At 41.8% G+C, this 17,084-nt stretch overlaps 1 protein-coding gene across 7 annotated transcripts in view; it reads left to right on the plus strand.

The window, feature by feature from the left end:
- Positions 1–15,427, plus strand: part of LOC149180211 (polypyrimidine tract-binding protein homolog 3-like) — a 91,580-nt gene extending 76,153 nt beyond the window's left edge. For 4 of the 7 annotated variants that reach the window (XM_089415967.1, XM_089415966.1, XM_089415965.1 and 1 more), the window contains 14 exons: positions 4,353–4,419; positions 4,517–4,588; positions 4,701–4,777; positions 4,870–4,969; positions 5,181–5,313; positions 5,612–5,676; positions 5,771–5,820; positions 5,955–5,996; positions 6,119–6,185; positions 6,723–6,780; positions 14,163–14,224; positions 14,362–14,475; positions 14,647–14,790; positions 14,880–15,427. In XM_089415967.1, coding sequence (XP_089272093.1) covers positions 4,360–4,419; positions 4,517–4,588; positions 4,701–4,777; positions 4,870–4,969; positions 5,181–5,313; positions 5,612–5,676; positions 5,771–5,820; positions 5,955–5,996; positions 6,119–6,185; positions 6,723–6,780; positions 14,163–14,224; positions 14,362–14,475; positions 14,647–14,790; positions 14,880–15,278 — 1,443 coding nt within the window. In that variant the 5' untranslated portion in view covers positions 4,353–4,359 and the 3' untranslated portion in view covers positions 15,279–15,427. The remainder of the gene's footprint in view (positions 1–4,352; positions 4,420–4,516; positions 4,589–4,700; positions 4,778–4,869; positions 4,970–5,180; positions 5,314–5,611; positions 5,677–5,770; positions 5,821–5,954; positions 5,997–6,118; positions 6,186–6,722; positions 6,781–14,162; positions 14,225–14,361; positions 14,476–14,646; positions 14,791–14,879) is intronic. The other 3 variants (XM_089415963.1, XM_089415962.1, XM_089415964.1) reach the window with 3 other exon arrangements.
- Positions 15,428–17,084: the final 1,657 nt, after the last annotated feature.

Consider the following 17,084-nt stretch of genomic DNA (forward strand, 5'->3'; position numbering starts at 1 on the left):
AAATCGATCTCCTACAGACTCTGGAAATCACTATGAGGAATCTTCTCCAACAATCATGTTTGCAGTCACTGTTGATCTCGCTGTGTTGTTGACCTCACGCTATCACTGCGCCTTTGCTATCATTGCCAATCTGTGTCCCGATGTGTTCTTCAAATGCCCATCGATTTCCTTGTCTAATCTCTCGTTGTGCAATCAACGACCGTGATCTAATCTCAATTGATGGCTAAGATCATCTTGATCCCATCACATGACTTTCTAGAAGTCACTAGAGGAAAATCGATTTACCCCAATTAAGCCCAATTAATTAAGCCATTTCTTTAAGTTGGACTTAGGAAAATTAATAAACTGGCTAATTAATTTTAATTAAGCTAATTTTCCTTAGAAACTTTTTTTCGGGTATTGGAGAAAATCAAACCACTATGTTCCTTAGCCTCATAGACACCATTTGAGACTAGAACACTTGTTCGAGCTACATAAAGTAACACATGCTCCCAATCAAGTTGATTAAAATGTGCAAGTTACAAGTCTGCGAGCCCAGGGATTGCTGGAGTTCTCATGATTACATAAACTCCTTGCCTTTTATTGGAAAAGCTCCAACAATATCTTTCCTTCACTTCTACTATTCATGTCGAATTAGAAAATCCTCTGCAAACAAGCTCGACCCTCTCTGTGCAACTTGCACTCCATATGTGAACTTACACTACCCATTGGAAATGCACACCGACTCTTCCTAAAGCTCGCATTGCCTTCGAAAAACCACTCCAGCGAATTTCTCTGCCTCTAGCAACTCCAAAAACCCACTCGCACTACTTCGAGGAAATCGATCTGGCAATTGGCAATAAAAAAGAGCCTCTGGCAACTTGCGCTGGATAATATGGCAATTTGCACTAGCTGATACAACCTCCCTCTTGTAGAATAATTCGACCTCCTTGCTTCTGTTAGAAAACCGAAATCTCTGTGAAGAATTTCTCCAAAAATCTCTCCTCAATTTCTCCTGCTGAAACCCCACTGCTAGTGTCCTCCCACACTATCACTGTGCCCTTGTTATCATTGCAATTACGCTTGTTCCAATAATCTCCAAAAACCCCATCGATCTCCTCTTATAATCTCTCATTAAGAAATCAACGACCACGATCTAACTCAAATCGATGGCTAAGATCAAATTGACTTCCTCAAATCACTTTTCTAGAAGTCACTAGAGCAAAATCATTTGTCTCAATTAATACTGATTAATTAACCACTTTTCTTGAGTTAGACTTAGGAAACTAATTAAACTGGCTAATTAAATCTAATTAAGACAATTTTCCTTAGATAATTTTTTTCTGGGTATTGGAGATAATTGATCCATCTGTTTTTCTACCCTCATAGACACCACCTGAGACTAGAACACCTGTCCAAGTTACACAAACTCACAAGGACACCTTGATTGAAATAGCATAGTCCCATCTCTACCTATTCCATGCTTGCCACTATCCATTTTACATTACAAACCGCATATACCACCTCCCTTCTTTGGGTTCAATTAACCATTGGTTCTTTGGGATTGACACCATACATCCTCATACTTGGGCAGGGCCCAAAGCTTGGCTCTAGGATGTTGATACAGCTAAAAGAACAAGAAAAAGCATATGATGGCCACAAGTAAAAACAAAAGAAGATCAAAATGCAAAAGATGGTTGGGACATACACATTAGCACATGGGCAAAATCCTAGCATGAGCTCTACCTCATTCATTATGGCCATAACCCGATTCCTAAGCACTTGTTGCTTTCATATTATGAGAAGAAACCCTTGCATGTCCCAACCCCTAGCGAGCAATGAGCTGCCTCACCCTTAAGGGGGCAATTACTACTATACATTGTACAAAGCAAGCTCTAACCCTTGAGCTACGAGCAGTGATATAAAGAAAAAATCAAGAAAAAATAAAAGGCACACAAGAGGGGTGGAAAAACAAAGGCCAAGTTGGTAACTTGTGCATCCACGATTGCTCCCTCCCATGTCCCAACATCTATACGCTCAGGACGAGGGGCCCATCAATGTTGTTCTCTTTGACTGTGGCAATTGGCCATGAAGTCTTTTCCACTCCGTTCCCTCATTATTCACATGACACCTATCAATTGAAGGATGGACCAAGGACAGGTCATTTCCCCCTAGGCGCTGGAAACACCTAATAAGGTGGTCCATTAGCCACTCCTACCTAGGGCGGTGACACTATTTCAAGTTCAAAGCCTTGATTTTGGAAGGGAAGCCTTGTTTGAAGTGTCAAGTTGCCCATTACTTGCAAACTTGGTTCACTTAGATGCAAAAATGATTAAATGTACGTAATGATGTAGATGCTAGCACTGGATATTGTGTAATTCTCAGGTGGTTCCATAGCCATGGCTTGGGCAACTTAACTGGGGCCCAAGTCCTTTAAAGTAGCATGTTGATGCCCATAGGTGAGGCGTTGAGAGCCATGGTTCGCCAAGCTGTAATAGAGCATCACACATAGCCATGGGCACCTCTAGCACCCACATTGTTCCAACAATTTTCCCCACATTGATGAATTTTATGGGATGATGCACCTGGACCAAGCATGTCCCTAGTCAGCGTAGCACTTCATGAGGGTTTGGCAGTTGATCCAGAGCCTAGAGGAGGATGGTCTCACACCTTGAGACATGGGAGGGCTAGCACCACCTTGAGGGCCCTCAACATTGGAGCAGAGACATGCATTTTGACCACTTGGAGACCCATGAGACATGGGAGGGCTAGCACCACCTTGAGGGCCCTCAAAGTTGGAGCAGAGACATACATTTTGACCACCTGGAGACCCATGAGACTACTTTTGTGCCCCAAAATAAAAAATTGGGGTCCACAAAGGGAGATTGACAAAGATCTAAGGGTCAACCCCTAGGAGTTGATTTTAGAGGGCCTCTACTCACATCATGGCACCCTAAGCCCTCAATGCCTGCCCTAAGCAAGCCCACACATAGATGATGTCAGCTTTATCTCTATTGTGGCTCACACTTGTGGTCTAATTTGAGTTTTGTTCATTAGCTACTAGGTTGGCTTGTGACCTAGCACATTATGATTATTTTATTGTTTTAGGGACTAATAGGCTAAAATAGGAACTCAACCTCCTCATATAAATAGAGGACTCATTTGAACTTATCATCATCATCACACTTGAGTTTCATCCTTGTGCTCAGGACTTTTAACCTAGTGAGAACCTGGGAGGTAACAGCATCATTGAGAAAAAAGCATGCTTTGCTGTTGATGTGAAGATAACTCCAAAAGGAAGGGCTGGAAAGTAGAAGAATTAAATTGTTAGTTAATTAAAATAATAAATCCAGACAAAGAGTTAATTGCTTGCTCCAAATCAAGGAACCAAACGGGCATTGCTGTGCATTTTATTTTGTGGCTGTCCTTATTAGCTTTGTGATAGTCAGGGTTGGGGTTGATTTTCTTATGAGTTTTGATGCCCCAATGTTTTTCAACAGATGTTTCCCTGTGTCTGTGGGCACAAGCATCCCACATGTGTGTGCTTATTGGAAGCAGTGGGGCTAGGTGTTGCCACGTACAATTATACCAGTATAGTCAGAGTCACCATCTCAGTCCTAATCTGAAATGCAATGGGATAATATTGATGGCTCATAGTTGAAAGGTTGTTTCTTGGAATGCTTTCCTCTAACAAGACCAAGTATTGTTTATATTATTTGTATGAATGCAGTGGCAACATGTAGGATGACCACACAAGAATGAAGACGGCTATCATTGCACTTTTTTGACCTTTTCAGGTCAAGCCAGGCAATCTTTGCCAAAAGTGCTATTTTGGATGGATGAAATTGTTGTTTTTAATGCAAAAAAGGATTCAGTTCCCTTGAATTCAGCAATCGGATTGTGTAATTTTAACATCCGATATTTACAATTCCATCAGTCCAAAATAATTCTTGCTGGATTTCAAGCAAAAAATCCCAGTTTCCCTGTGTTATTTTGAGTGGTCAGAAAATGGCCAATTCATAGCACATTTAGACTACAGTCAGAACAATAGGATCAAGGCATGCTGGATCAGATTTGATGTGATATTTGAATTGTAGAAAAGAAAATTCAAAAATTAATCTTTGAACTTTAAGGTGCAATGTTTAGCTCTTTTGCTTTATGGTGCTTGAATAAGCTCTTATGTAGATCTGTCATTTCTGTTGCATCCTTATTGGGTTGGTTTTTCTGGACTCTTAGAAATAAAGAAAAACGTTGAATACTGTCCCAGATATTGTCGTGGTTTGTGGGTCGGTTTTTCTGGATACTTGGAAATAAACATATCGAATGCTGACCCAGATATTGTCATTTCTCATTGTTGATGTTATCTTTTTCAGGTATAAAATGATGGCAGAGCCTTCGAAAGTTTTGCATGTACGAAATGTTGGGCATGAGATATCAGAGGTGCTGTCTCTTTAAAACCTAAAGAGTATTGTTATAGATGTTCCTTTATTTTTATTATATCTAAGAATGCTTATGCTTTCTAAATTAAATTGTGCAGAATGACTTATTGAAACTGGTTCAACAGTTTGGATCAGTAACAAAACTTGTGATGTTGCGAGCAAAAAATCAGGTTTGAGAAGCCTGTTCTGTGTCAAGCATGACTTGAATCTTTCTATTGTAGATATTGGGTACTGTTCTTGAGGTGCCTGGAATTTTTGTAAGTGTCCGCTTTTGTCTTCCAGGCTCTACTACAGATGCATGATGTATCTGCTGCGATCTATGCCATTCAGTACTACTCGACTGTTCAACCAACTGTTAGGTGGGATGCAACTCTTGTCATTAAAGTTAAGAGGCAGTTACAACTATTTCAATTCTTTGCAGAAAGGGATTTAATACATTATATATTTTCAGGGGAAGAAATGTGTACATTCAATTCTCTTCACATCAAGAATTGACAACTGTTGAACAGCCAACACATGCACGCCAAAGTGGGGATCAGGTTTTCATCCATGTATTCTGTCATTTTCACGTCATTTGATGTCAGTTATTTATGTCATTTAATGTCAGTTAATTACTAACAGATTGACTAGACTGTTTTTAGTATCTAAAGCTCTTTTCTTTATCTTGAATCTTCTTTCATGTGTCCTTTCTTACTTCTTTATCTCTATTCATGTCTTCTCTTTCATGCCTCTACTCTGTTGGGTTGGTTGGGCCATCCTCAGGATTCACAGCCCAATCGAATTCTCTTAGTCACAATCCACCACCTGCTCTATCCCATCACAGTGGAAGTGCTGCATCAAGTGTTTTCTCCTTATGGCTTTGTGGAGAAGATCGTTACATTTCAGAAGTCAGCTGGTCAGCTTCTTCTAGTCTGCTTCATATCTAATTCTCATGTCTTGCTGTTGTTTCAATGTTAGTACGTTGAGGGGCTTATAATATTTCTTACCCTAGAATTTCCCCATTGTTTTCTATGTGGTTTATTTCTATACTCCTGTTTCTCAAGCTGAGTGTGCTCTTGAAATATAATTTTTGGCATGCAACCAATTACTGCAATCTCAAAAATTGGTACTTATTAAAGTTCTATTTTTATTTAACTGTCTGATATCCTAGAATTCCATTCAATATTTAAAGATAGTAATGTCTGGTCATTTAGGACTGCAAGCTCTCATTCAGTATGCATCACAACAAAATGCTATTCAAGCAAAAAATAATTTGCAGGTATGCATATTTTGTATATTGGTTTTCTTTTTCCTTATTATAACAGGTTGCATATATAGAAGAAACTCTGGTCGTCATAGTATATTTTATGCAGGGGCGCAATATCTATGATGGCTGCTGTCAGCTAGACATTCAGTTCTCCAAGTATGCCTGCAAGAATTAAATCATACATTTTGTTTCAGATGTTTTATTTTTCCAATTCTTCACGATGCTACCATTTGTTGCGTGTATGAACAGTTTGATTTTTTTCTGACTTTCTAATATGCATTTCTTATCAGCCTCAATGGATTGCAAGTACACTATAACAATGAGCGCTCCAGGTATGATTAGGCATTGGTTATCATTTCTGTCTATCTTCCATCAGTGAGCCCATGGGTGCACGTTTATATTCCAAATTTTTCGTGTGGTTGAATAGTCTGTAACCAAACAATTGTCTTTACAGGGACTTCACAAATCCATCTTTGCCTTCTGAACAGAAAAGTAGAATTCCAGCCCAAGCAAATGCAATGGTATCTGACAATATTGAAATTCCACCAGTTTTTTGACCATTTTTATAAATCTGCCTCTGATGTTGCAGCCCTGGTAGTACTTTGTGAAATTTATTTTACTCTATGAAGGCAAACTAATGATCACTTGTGAAAACTACCTCGGAGAAGAGTTGGATGGGTATGGTAAATTAGAGTTTCAAGTGAATGCCTGTTATGACATTTTGCATTAACTACAACATGCGAATAGTAAAAAGAAAATAAGTTAAATCTTCAAATTGGGGAAGAGCCTGTCAGATATAGTGTCAGTTCATACACAGCTAAGATAATGAAGTTGAGTAGTTGGTTTAGATGAATCCGATTTTTTAAATTTGAACAGTTATGACTTAATTGAGGGCTAGTTTTTCCTTTTCAGTAAAATGGAGTGAAATGTTCTATGGAGAACCTTTGTCTGGGTTTGAATGCAGCAAGCTACTTTGGCTATGTGTATGGGATTATTGAGTGGCTACATAATTGTTTCTCTTACATGCTTACTAAGACGTCTGAATAATATAATCACAGTCAGCATTTGGAGAGACAGGAAGCATCTATCGTATTCAGCCTACAGGGTCTAGACATGGTATGTGTTAAATCTGTATTTTTCTTGATTATTCATTGTAAATCGTTTAGCATGGGTGTGATTTGAATTATGGGGTGAGTGCCTTTTTACAGTAGTTGCATGTCACAACATGAACACCAATTAGGGTTTATTTTTAATGCATCATAATCTCTGTTGCATGAAACTCCTGAACTGCCCACATACCAGTAGCAGAAAATTGTGGAACTGGAAACACAAAAATGCCTCAGAATGTAATGTTCCAATTTGAAATTTACAGCTAATAACAGACACATGAACTAGGCTACAGCAAATAAAATCACAATTAAGCATGCACCATAAAAAACACCAAGAAACTGGCGAATAAGCTGAGCCATTTTATTAATTCTGGTATGAATGGGAGTACAATAACAAGGAACAAGTGCACCTGGGCTTGCGGAAGCAAGTTGAAGCAAACCCAAGGTGAGAAAGACGCTCTCAGGAGTAGAAATTTCGGTCCCCAAACTACCTCTGCGCTGCCCAGAAATTGTGCCACTTTTGCTACTTGAAGATGGTTTGAATCCCCTGCTCGAATGCCTAGTTTGCCCTGAAATATCTGCTGTAGCTTCCTCGTAATTTTCCCCACATGACCTAGAAAGGAATTGGTCCCAATCCTTCAAACCAGAAACCCCACAAAATAGAGCAAATTACCAGCAGCTGCTGGCTGGAAAGAAACCCTTGTTTGAGCCTCCAAAAGTGCCCAGAAAATTTTGCCAAATTAATCTTGGGCTCTCCACCAAACCAAGAAAAACCTAGAAAGGGTTTTGGCTAATTCTACTGACCACTGGGAATCCAAAATTTCAGCTCACTCCTCCCCATTGACTCCCAAATAATTCTGCTGTTTGGGGCGCCAAAACTCTCCAAAAAATCCTGCAAAATTAGGAACCAACTCCTTGACCACTGACCGACAAAACCCAGAAATGTTTTGGGCTGATTCCGACTTCCCGTAATTACCCAAAATTGGTGCTACGCCCTCATTGGCAGGAACTGCGTCCCCAGTGGCTCAATCTGCTGCAAAATCTCCTTATTTCTCCTCAATCTGCAATAGGAATGATATAGGAAATTTTCCCGGATGTAGGAGAGAGGTTTTACATCAAATCCCAACACAAGATCGCTGAACCCAGCTCCACAAACACTCTGTCCAGTGACCCCCTGCATAGGCCCTAGGAAGATAAATTTGTTCTCCTCAATAGCAATCACCACCAGCTCCAAAACTTTCCACAAAAGTTGAGCTCTCCCTCAAGCAACTCCACTAATTTTCTCCCGAAGAAATACCCTCGAAAGTTAGCTGAAATGAGTGGTACAATTTCTCTACTGCGTCCTCCCTAGAGTGCGAATTGGCTGAAGGAATCTGCTGAAATATGTGCAATACTCTACAACCCTCTCACCAAAATAGCAATAGCTTGCCTCCTTAGGGTGGCACTCGAAGTCCACTGAAAGAAGGGTGAATTCTCCCCTTGGAGAACTCTGTGCTAAGCAACACTAGTGACCTAGCTAAACAACTTGAGCAACAAAGAAAATAGATGAGTGAACAAAAGACCCCAATAGCTTCTATGCTCCTATTTATAATTTTTTCTTGCTTCCTCATGTGGGTCCCTCCATCCAATGTTTAGGCCTCTTTCCCTTAGCAATTCGATTTTCTCTCCACGTGGTGCGCATTTCTTGTGGGTGTGGCCCCCACATTCCACTAGCAAAATAATCTTATATTTCTCCCAAGTCCCATGCATCGAAAATGTCTCCAATGCTCAAGCTACAAAATTGTACTATGCTTAGCACCTCTCCAATAAACTCCATTAACTCCCTCAGATGAAAAATCAAAATTGGGGACATTACAGTCCTTCCCACCAAAAATTTCTTGTCCTCAAGCAATGGCTGAACAAGTGCCCTCTTTGACCATGGATCCCCATTGTCATTGCAAACTTCACCAAGGTCCCAAATGTGCCGTTGGATCGTCCTTGAATTCTATAGTGTCCTATAGTGAAGGAGTCCCTCGATACCAGGATCCCAAGCCAACCTGATCAACGTGAAGCACCCCTTGCTCCACTCACCATCCTGCTAGATATAGGCGTTAGAAGCCCTCTGTCTACTGCCAATAAGTAGAGCATATTGACATTATAAAACTCTGTCCAAATCCTCATGAAGCAGCTCTACCGACTAGTCCATCTCGTGCACTCTGATTGTGGCCCCCTGAAGATACAACCCACTCCCTATGTGAATGAAGTCTCCCCTGCATGAGCTCCTCCTAAAATCCTCCTGCTGGCCAACTTGCCATGTTGATGAAGTCCCCCACACCATCAACGAGTCACTAAAGCCCCATGGAAGATCTAAGTGACCTCCCCATGTAGCAGCCAGCTCATCCCTAAAGGTTGTTGAGCTGCCAAGTACTGTGATGCCCAGGTCCCATGCTACCCTTAGAAAGGTGCCACCATGTTGTCGTTGCTCCAATTGGTACCAACTGCCCATTGTGCGTGCACTGTATCTTCCTCTCTTAGAACTCGATGGTGAAATACTGATAGAGGTGAGATACATCTTGCCTAGACATCTCCATGATGCCAAAGCCTACCCATCCAAATCTAACTCCGAACCTGTGCAGCAACAGAGAATGTCTGCCTCCCCATAGGATGAAACCCTTTGCGAACCCCCATGTGTCATCCCAAGAGTGAACTATATCACTCTCTGCAACGACTCCACTCATCACGAGACAAAGTGATCTATCGATCAATTGAATCCCTGCATCCCATATCCAAACCTACTGCGGCATAGCTCTGACAACTGCTGAATCCCTCAGGCCCTCATCTCTAGTCCCTGTATGCCACGAATATATAGTATATCATGAACTAATATGAGGCATGCTAAACTGCCCTGTGCCCACTGTGTAGTAATGATGACCACTAGAAACCACATGTGCCAAATAGCTACCCCCTGAATGCAGCCAATAGATGGGTATCTGATACTCGCAATCAACTCAGTGTATGTGGATCCATCCTGCTCTTGCCAACCATTGCCACTGGGTCGGCCACCTACCCTCTGGATAATGTGTCAATACAACGTCGGGAATTCGGATACATATTGGAAAACTGTCTAAGCCGTACGCGGTATCCTCTACTCATGCATGTTCCAGACATGCCCTGTCGAAAGAATGACACATGTCTCCCCTGTGACCAACTCCCTAGGCGTAGGATCAATGATGAACGATATGCCATCCTTGCAGGTGATCACCTCATCCCTCAACCTATGGCTGTCAACTTGCACACCAACCCGATGCCACCGCTGAGAAGTCTCTCCCCTAATGCATTGAGTGTCATCCAAATATCTTGGGTGAGCTCCCCGTCCCCTGCTGCTCGTGCCCAGAGTGTCAAAGGACAACAACCAGATTGCCCGTTCCTATAAGTGATATAGAAGAGGGGTAGGTGTGTGAGTCCCCATGGAAACCGTCAAGGTGTCGGTCATCCACGTCCATGTCGATCATGGATGAACTACACCCAAAGGTATACCTAGTGTCTTTGTCCATAAGTCTCCTCGGAGGCAACACTCCATGACCTCGATGTGTTGCACCATAAGCTCTCACATACCACCGAGCATCCCTGTACTCCTCGTCATGCCATTGTATGTTGCGACCTAGCCCTGTGCATCGTTGGATACCCCTTGCTACTGCCGTACCATCTTGTACCGTCTCGTGTCCTGCCTGTGTCACTATACCTAATACTCGCTGTGGGTACTCAATGCAATGCGAGTCACTCCTCCTTACCCATAGTGTAAACCGGCAAGCTGTGGTATACCACCATGCATCTCCATGCTCCTCTGCAGGCCACTGCTCCTCATTGCATAGCCTTGCACACCACTGGGTGTTATGGCCTAATTGGGTTTGTATGTATCAGGCTGCACCTTCTCGTTGATCTTGGTAGATCTAAGCACCCTAACTCTACTCCTGCTAGAGGGGATAACTTTGTTGTGCCGATCCTCGGTGACCCCTGAGTCTTAAACCTCAATGGGAGAACATCGTCTCCATACAATGCTCGGTCCAGTGGCCTACCCATGCCACCTCCTCCAACCATCTCCTGCTAGAGAGCGCTAATCATCCCGTGACCCCATGCGCAACCAACATGCCAAAACAACCCATGGAGTATGCTCACGAACCGTCTGGCCACTAGTGCCGACTGGAACTCCCCTAAGGAACGCATGCGCTCAGGCACTGGGTTGACTACAATGCCATAGCCATCTCACGTGTTTGATGTTAGATAGGAAGCCCTGCCTGGATCCCAATGCTAACCTAGGCCTCCAGTACCCTCGATGTCTAGGAGCTCCCACTGAGCTTCACTCCGGACTATGACCATCTCCATGAGTCTAGCTCCCTCCACCTTGTACCAACTCAAAATCTCTTGCCATCCAACCCCAAGAGAGGGATCATATGCATGAACTCCAGCAAGAGCAAGCCCTTCATCCTGCGAGTGCTGCTTCCTGCATAACTCATGTCACCTCAACTCATCATCCTGGTCAACACATAAAACCTGACTAGGTAGCTCTGCCTCTCTCTCTCTCCAAAGGGCAAAGGTAACCTAATAGTGTTGCCAATCCCATCTATGTATGTCTGAAGCGGGCTGCTCTGATGCTCTAATGTGCACTCTAGTTGTACCATTAGGGAATCCAACCATTCCCCAATGCGAGTCAGTTTGGTCGCTCACTTGGCACAAACCGCTCTCATGCCCTCCAACTCCTCGTTTTGGTGCAGAAGGGCCTCTCGTATTGTCGTGGCATTCTTTCTCAATGCTAGAAGGCCGACTTGTAACTGATGAAATTTCTGTGGGCACCTATCACTTGTAAACTTTGTCACAACTCCAGATACCTCAGCAACTGTCAGCATCTCATCCATGGGTGGCACCTCCTCAACAGATGGCTCTATGGGTGTAGGCTCTATCCTCTCCACCAAGGTGTCAACTGGGGCTATCAAAGAGGTCTCTAATAATGGTGACTCTTGTGCCCCACTGGGTATATCGATGTGCTCCTCACCATCCTTTGGGCCCTCAACATCATGCTCAACCTCCTCCTCAGGCTCTTGATATCTAAAGCCAGGTTTCCACCAACAAAAGCGCCCCCTAGACTCACCCTCTAACTGTCCCTGTCCTGCCTGCTCCTTTTGAGGAGATTTGGTGTCCTGAGTTTGTCGACTTACCCCACATGGTGTATATGGCTGCACCCCAACGGTTTGTGTATGTCTAGTGTCTCTACTGAAAAAATGAGGACGAGTCTGATCTGTCACCCTCCTCAACTGGGTCAACCTCTCATCGCTACAATGAATTCCACCCCAGAATTCCTGGATACTGAATTTCCCTTGGGCCATGGGTTTGTCTACGGTTTCACCAGTCATTGTGCCTACATACCCAAATTTTCCATGATCTTATTGGTTACCCACCGTTGGGGCGTAATGTTCCAATTTGAAATTTACAGCTAATAACAGACACATGAACTAGGCTATAGCAAATAAGATCACAATTAAGCATGCACCATCAAAAACACCAAGAAATTGGGCGAATAAGCTGAACCATTTTGTTAAATCTGGTATGAATGGGAGTACAATAACAAGGAACAAGTGCACCTGAGCTTGTGTAAGCAAGTTGAAGCAAACCCAACATGAGAAAGACGCTCCAGGAGTAGAAATTTCGGCCCCCAAACTACCTCTGCGCTGCCTAGAAATTGTGTCACTTCTGCTACATGAAAATGGTTCGAATCCCCTGCTGGAATGCCCAGTTTGCCCTGAAATTGTCGCTGTAGCTTCCTCTTAATTTTCCCCACATGACACAGAAAGGAATTGATCCCTATCCTCCAAACCAAAAACCCACAAAATAGAACAAATTACCAACAGTTGTTGGCTGGAAAGAAACCATTGTTTGAACCTCCAAAATTGCTCAGAAAATTATGCTAAATTAATTTTGGGCTCTCCACCACAAACCCAGAAAATCCCAAAAAAGGTTTTGGCTAATTCTACCGACCACTTAGAACTCAAAACTTCAGCTCACTCCTCCCCATCGGCTGCCAAATAATTCTGCTGTTTGGGGTGTCAAAACTCTCCCAAAAATTCTGCAAAATTAGGAGCTAACTCCTTGACCCTTGAGTGACAAAACCCAGAAATGTTTTGGGCTAATGCCGATCTCCCGAAATTACCCAAAATTGGTGCTATGCCCTCCTTGGCAGGAACTGCGTCCCCAGTGTCTTAATCTGCTGCAAAATCTCCTTATTTCTCCTCAATCTGCAATAGGAATGATATAGGAAATTTTCCCGGATGTAGGGGAGCGGTTTTACATCAAATCCCGGCACAAGATAGCTGAACCCAGCTCCACAAACACGCTGTCCAGTGACCCCCTGCACAGGGCCTAGGAAGATAAATTTTTTCCCCTTAATAGCAGTCACCACCAGCTCCAAAAATTTCCGCAAAAGTTGAGTTCTCCCTCAACCAACTCCACTGGTTTTCTCCTTGTAAAATACCCTCGGAAGCTAGTTGAAATGATTGGTACAATTTCTCTACTACGTCCTTCCTAGAGTACATATTTGCGGAGAAATCTGCTGAAATACTCCACAACCTTCTCACCAAAATAGAAATAGATTGCATTCCTAGGGTGGCACTCGAAGTCCACTAAAAGAAGGGTGAATTCTCCCCTTGGAGAACTCTGTGTTAAGCAACACTAGTGACCTAGCTAAACAACTTGAGCAACAAAGAAAATAGATGAGTGAGCAAAAGACCCCAATAGCTTCTATGCTTCTTCTATTTATAATTTTTTCTTGCATCCTCATGTGGGTCCCTCCATCCAATGTTTCGGCCTCTTTCCCTTAGCAATTCGATTTTCTCTACATGTGGTGCGTATTCTTGTGAGTGTGGCCTCCACATTCCACTAGCAAAATAATCTTATATTTTTCCTAAGTCCCATACTCCAAAAATGTCTCCAACCCTCAAGCTACAAAATTGTGCTATGCTTAGCACCTCCCCAATAAACTCCATTAACTTCCCCTTAAATGAAAAATCAAAATCGGGGACATTACACAAAAACTTCTTGGAAATGCCCGAGTGTTTATGACGGGTGTGGGACCCATACAAACTTAGAAAAAACCACGACATATGGAAAATGGAGACTATATTGCATTTCCCAAGATGTACCCATTTCTGAAACTAGTACATGTCCACATTTCATGCAGCAACTTAGGTCATAATGTTATGCATTATGTATTCCAATATTGGTGCTAGAAAATGATGTCTCGAAAGAGGTACTTCTGCTGAGTCGCTGACTATTGGTATTTAGCCATGATAGTCAAATTTGAGTAATACCACAACTCAATGTACTAATATGTTTGTGTATTATTTTTTTCAAATTATGCAGTGCCATTTCAGCAGATAGTTGCTCAGCCTATGGTTCTTAATTCATTGCAGGTTGGTAATTATGTAAGTTATGCTTCCTTTTTTTACTTAAGCTAAAGAATTTGGCTCCAGATGCTTTTCAAATTCAGAATGATGGAAGTGATTAGTATTATTTTAATGGGCTAACTATAAATACACTACTTATGATGGCCTTTTGTTAGATGCCTGTTGGCTTTGCAGATGCTGTTGCAGCAGCTTTTGGTGGGATGCTACCTTCTGGAATCACTGGTACTAATGACAGATGTACTATTCTAGTCTCCAATTTGAACTCTGAGGTACAGTTTTTGTGATAGATGCTAGAGGATAAGCTTGTCAGATGTACTATTCTAGTCTCCAATTTGAACACTGAGGTACAGTTTTTGTGATAGATGCTAGAGAATAAGCTTGTGCCTGATTGTTTTGGAAAAAAAATATCAAGCTTAACGAATAATATTTTCATACTGCAGAAAATTGATGAAGACAAACTTTTCAATTTGTTCTCCATCTATGGTAATATCATGCGCATCAAGATACTTAGAAACAAGCCTGACCATGCTTTGATTCAAATGGGAGATGGTTTGCAGGCCGAGCTGGCTGTTCATTACTTGAAGGTGAGCTCTTTATTATGCAATTTAGTTATTTGATAGGTCACTTGTTGAGGTCAAAATTTTATACTAAAGCAATGGATATTGTATAACAGGGGGCTATGCTGTTTGACAAACGAATGGAAGTAAACTATTCCAAGCATCCACAGATAACTTCTGCTCCAGATACTCGTGATTACTCCACTTCCAAGCTGAATCGTTTTAACCGTAACATGGTAAAGAATTACCGATATTGTTGTGCCCCAACGAAGATGATTCACATTTCCAGCCTCCCTCCTGAAGTGACAGGAGATGAAATAATTTCCCACTTGGAACCACATGGTAATGTAGTTAATAGCAAGCTCTTTGAGATTAATGGTAAGAAGCAGGCACTGGTTCTTTTTGAAAATGAAGAGCAGTCTACAGAAGCTCTTGTTAGCAAACATGCAACAACTATTGATGGGTTGACTATAAGAATATCATTTTCTCAGCTTCAATCTATTCAGTCATCGTGAGAATGTACCACCTTTTAACAGCGTTGTCATTCCGAGGAGTCACTCTATGTATTCTGTCTGTCAATTTTTGTGTGAGGAGGCTTGATTTCTTGTGCAAATTACCTTATCTACTAAACATGGCTATTTTGAATATCTTTTTTCTATTTTCATGTCTTGAATCACCTTCATTTTGTTGCGTGCAGTTAGTTGACTATGAAATTGTCTATTAGTCGACTGACTGCTGTAAGGTGCTTCAGCAGGTGTGCTTGGTATAGTACCATAGGAATGTACTGTTGCTATGCTTTTCCAGAGAATGCCTTTATGCACAATCTTAATTTTCTGGAGTGTTACAGTTTTGAATTTATAAGTTGGTGCATCTGATCTTTTTAGTTTTCCCTTTAGAACTGGTGGTCAGATAGAACATTTTGTGTTTGCTGTTAGATATGGATAAGGAATTTCTATTTCAGGTTTTCAATCTTTGCATCACAATACAATATTAAGCTGTTTTGACATTGAGTGTCATTTAACAAATGTTGGTATGCTAGGCGTGCTTTCTCTGTAGGCATGCTTAGGTTTGCTTTGGATACTTTTTAGATGTGCATTTTCTCAGCATTTGAAGGCAATATGGAGAATCATCCAGTGACTGGGATTAGCAGGATTTCAATAACTGGGGCCCTGCTGCTGGGGTAGACTTCCCAAGCCATGCTGCACTGGAACACAGGCAACTAACAAGTGTATCCTCAAATCTCACCAACTGATCATCAATATGAAAATCTAGTTGTAGCTTCTCACACAATATTTACTTTTTCTGTGCATTGCTGGGTTTTTCATGGAGCTGCTGATTTTGTGCTTCATTGTAAGGCTACAGATTCTGATTGATTTGCAGGCTGGATGGCGCGACTTATAACATTGTCGATATTTACGCTTAAATTTTAATGTTCCCTTTTCAGTATGTACCCTTGTGGTTGAAGGGCAGAGGAAGAAGAGAGGCCAATGGGAGCTTGTTGAAGTTGTGCAATTGTGAATATTTGTTTCGGGAGTTATTTGAAGGTAGAACTTTGTGTACTGATTAAAATAGATGCTCATGGATTCTGGTTGATTTGTAGGCTAGATTGATGGATGTATTTTTAGCGTGAGTTTTGGTTGCATGTTATCTTCTCTCTGGCATATCACTGAGTGCTGTGCATTTACCTGGACTTAGAAACTGCCAAACATGGATGCCCAGCTGTCATGTTCAATTTTAGTTCAAACCTTGGTTTTTGTATGGTAGACTAAGACGATAGCCGAATATGAGGTTGGTTTCCATGCATAGGATGCTAATAGCAAGTCTGAAAACAGCCATTTAAATGGATCCCACAGTGCACCATTAAATTTATCCTTTACCATAAGAACATATTGCATATAACATGGCTGGATATCACTAAGGTGGATTTTTTCTGTCCAATTCATGTATAAATATACCATCCACAGAGCTCAAGGGTTAACTCAACAGTCTGTTGTCAATGTTATTGGGCATTGGTTAGTTCTGTCAGTAAGTGTTTTGTTTGAATCCCACTCAGTGAAGTGCACTAGTCTATGCCAATCAATTTACTAGGGCTGCCATCCACAAATTTGGGAAACATCACTTGAATTTCCCTGCAAGGTTTTCCTTGGAAAAAGAAAAATTATACTATTCATAGGTCCATGCAAGTTATTTTAAGCTACAGCTGCTAAGACTAGCTGGTGCAACTGACTTGAGGCCTGTAACTAACAGTTCCCTTGATTTGCTAGCATTTCTTCCTCGAACAATGGATCAAAGCACCTAAGCCATAGCCATAGGATGTATCT

This window comes from Pinus tabuliformis, chromosome 3_2 (assembly GCF_031772625.1).
Source record: "Pinus tabuliformis cultivar Carrire ecotype Pingquan chromosome 3_2, CPIR1, whole genome shotgun sequence".
Classification (NCBI taxonomy): Eukaryota; Viridiplantae; Streptophyta; class Pinopsida; order Pinales; family Pinaceae; genus Pinus; species Pinus tabuliformis.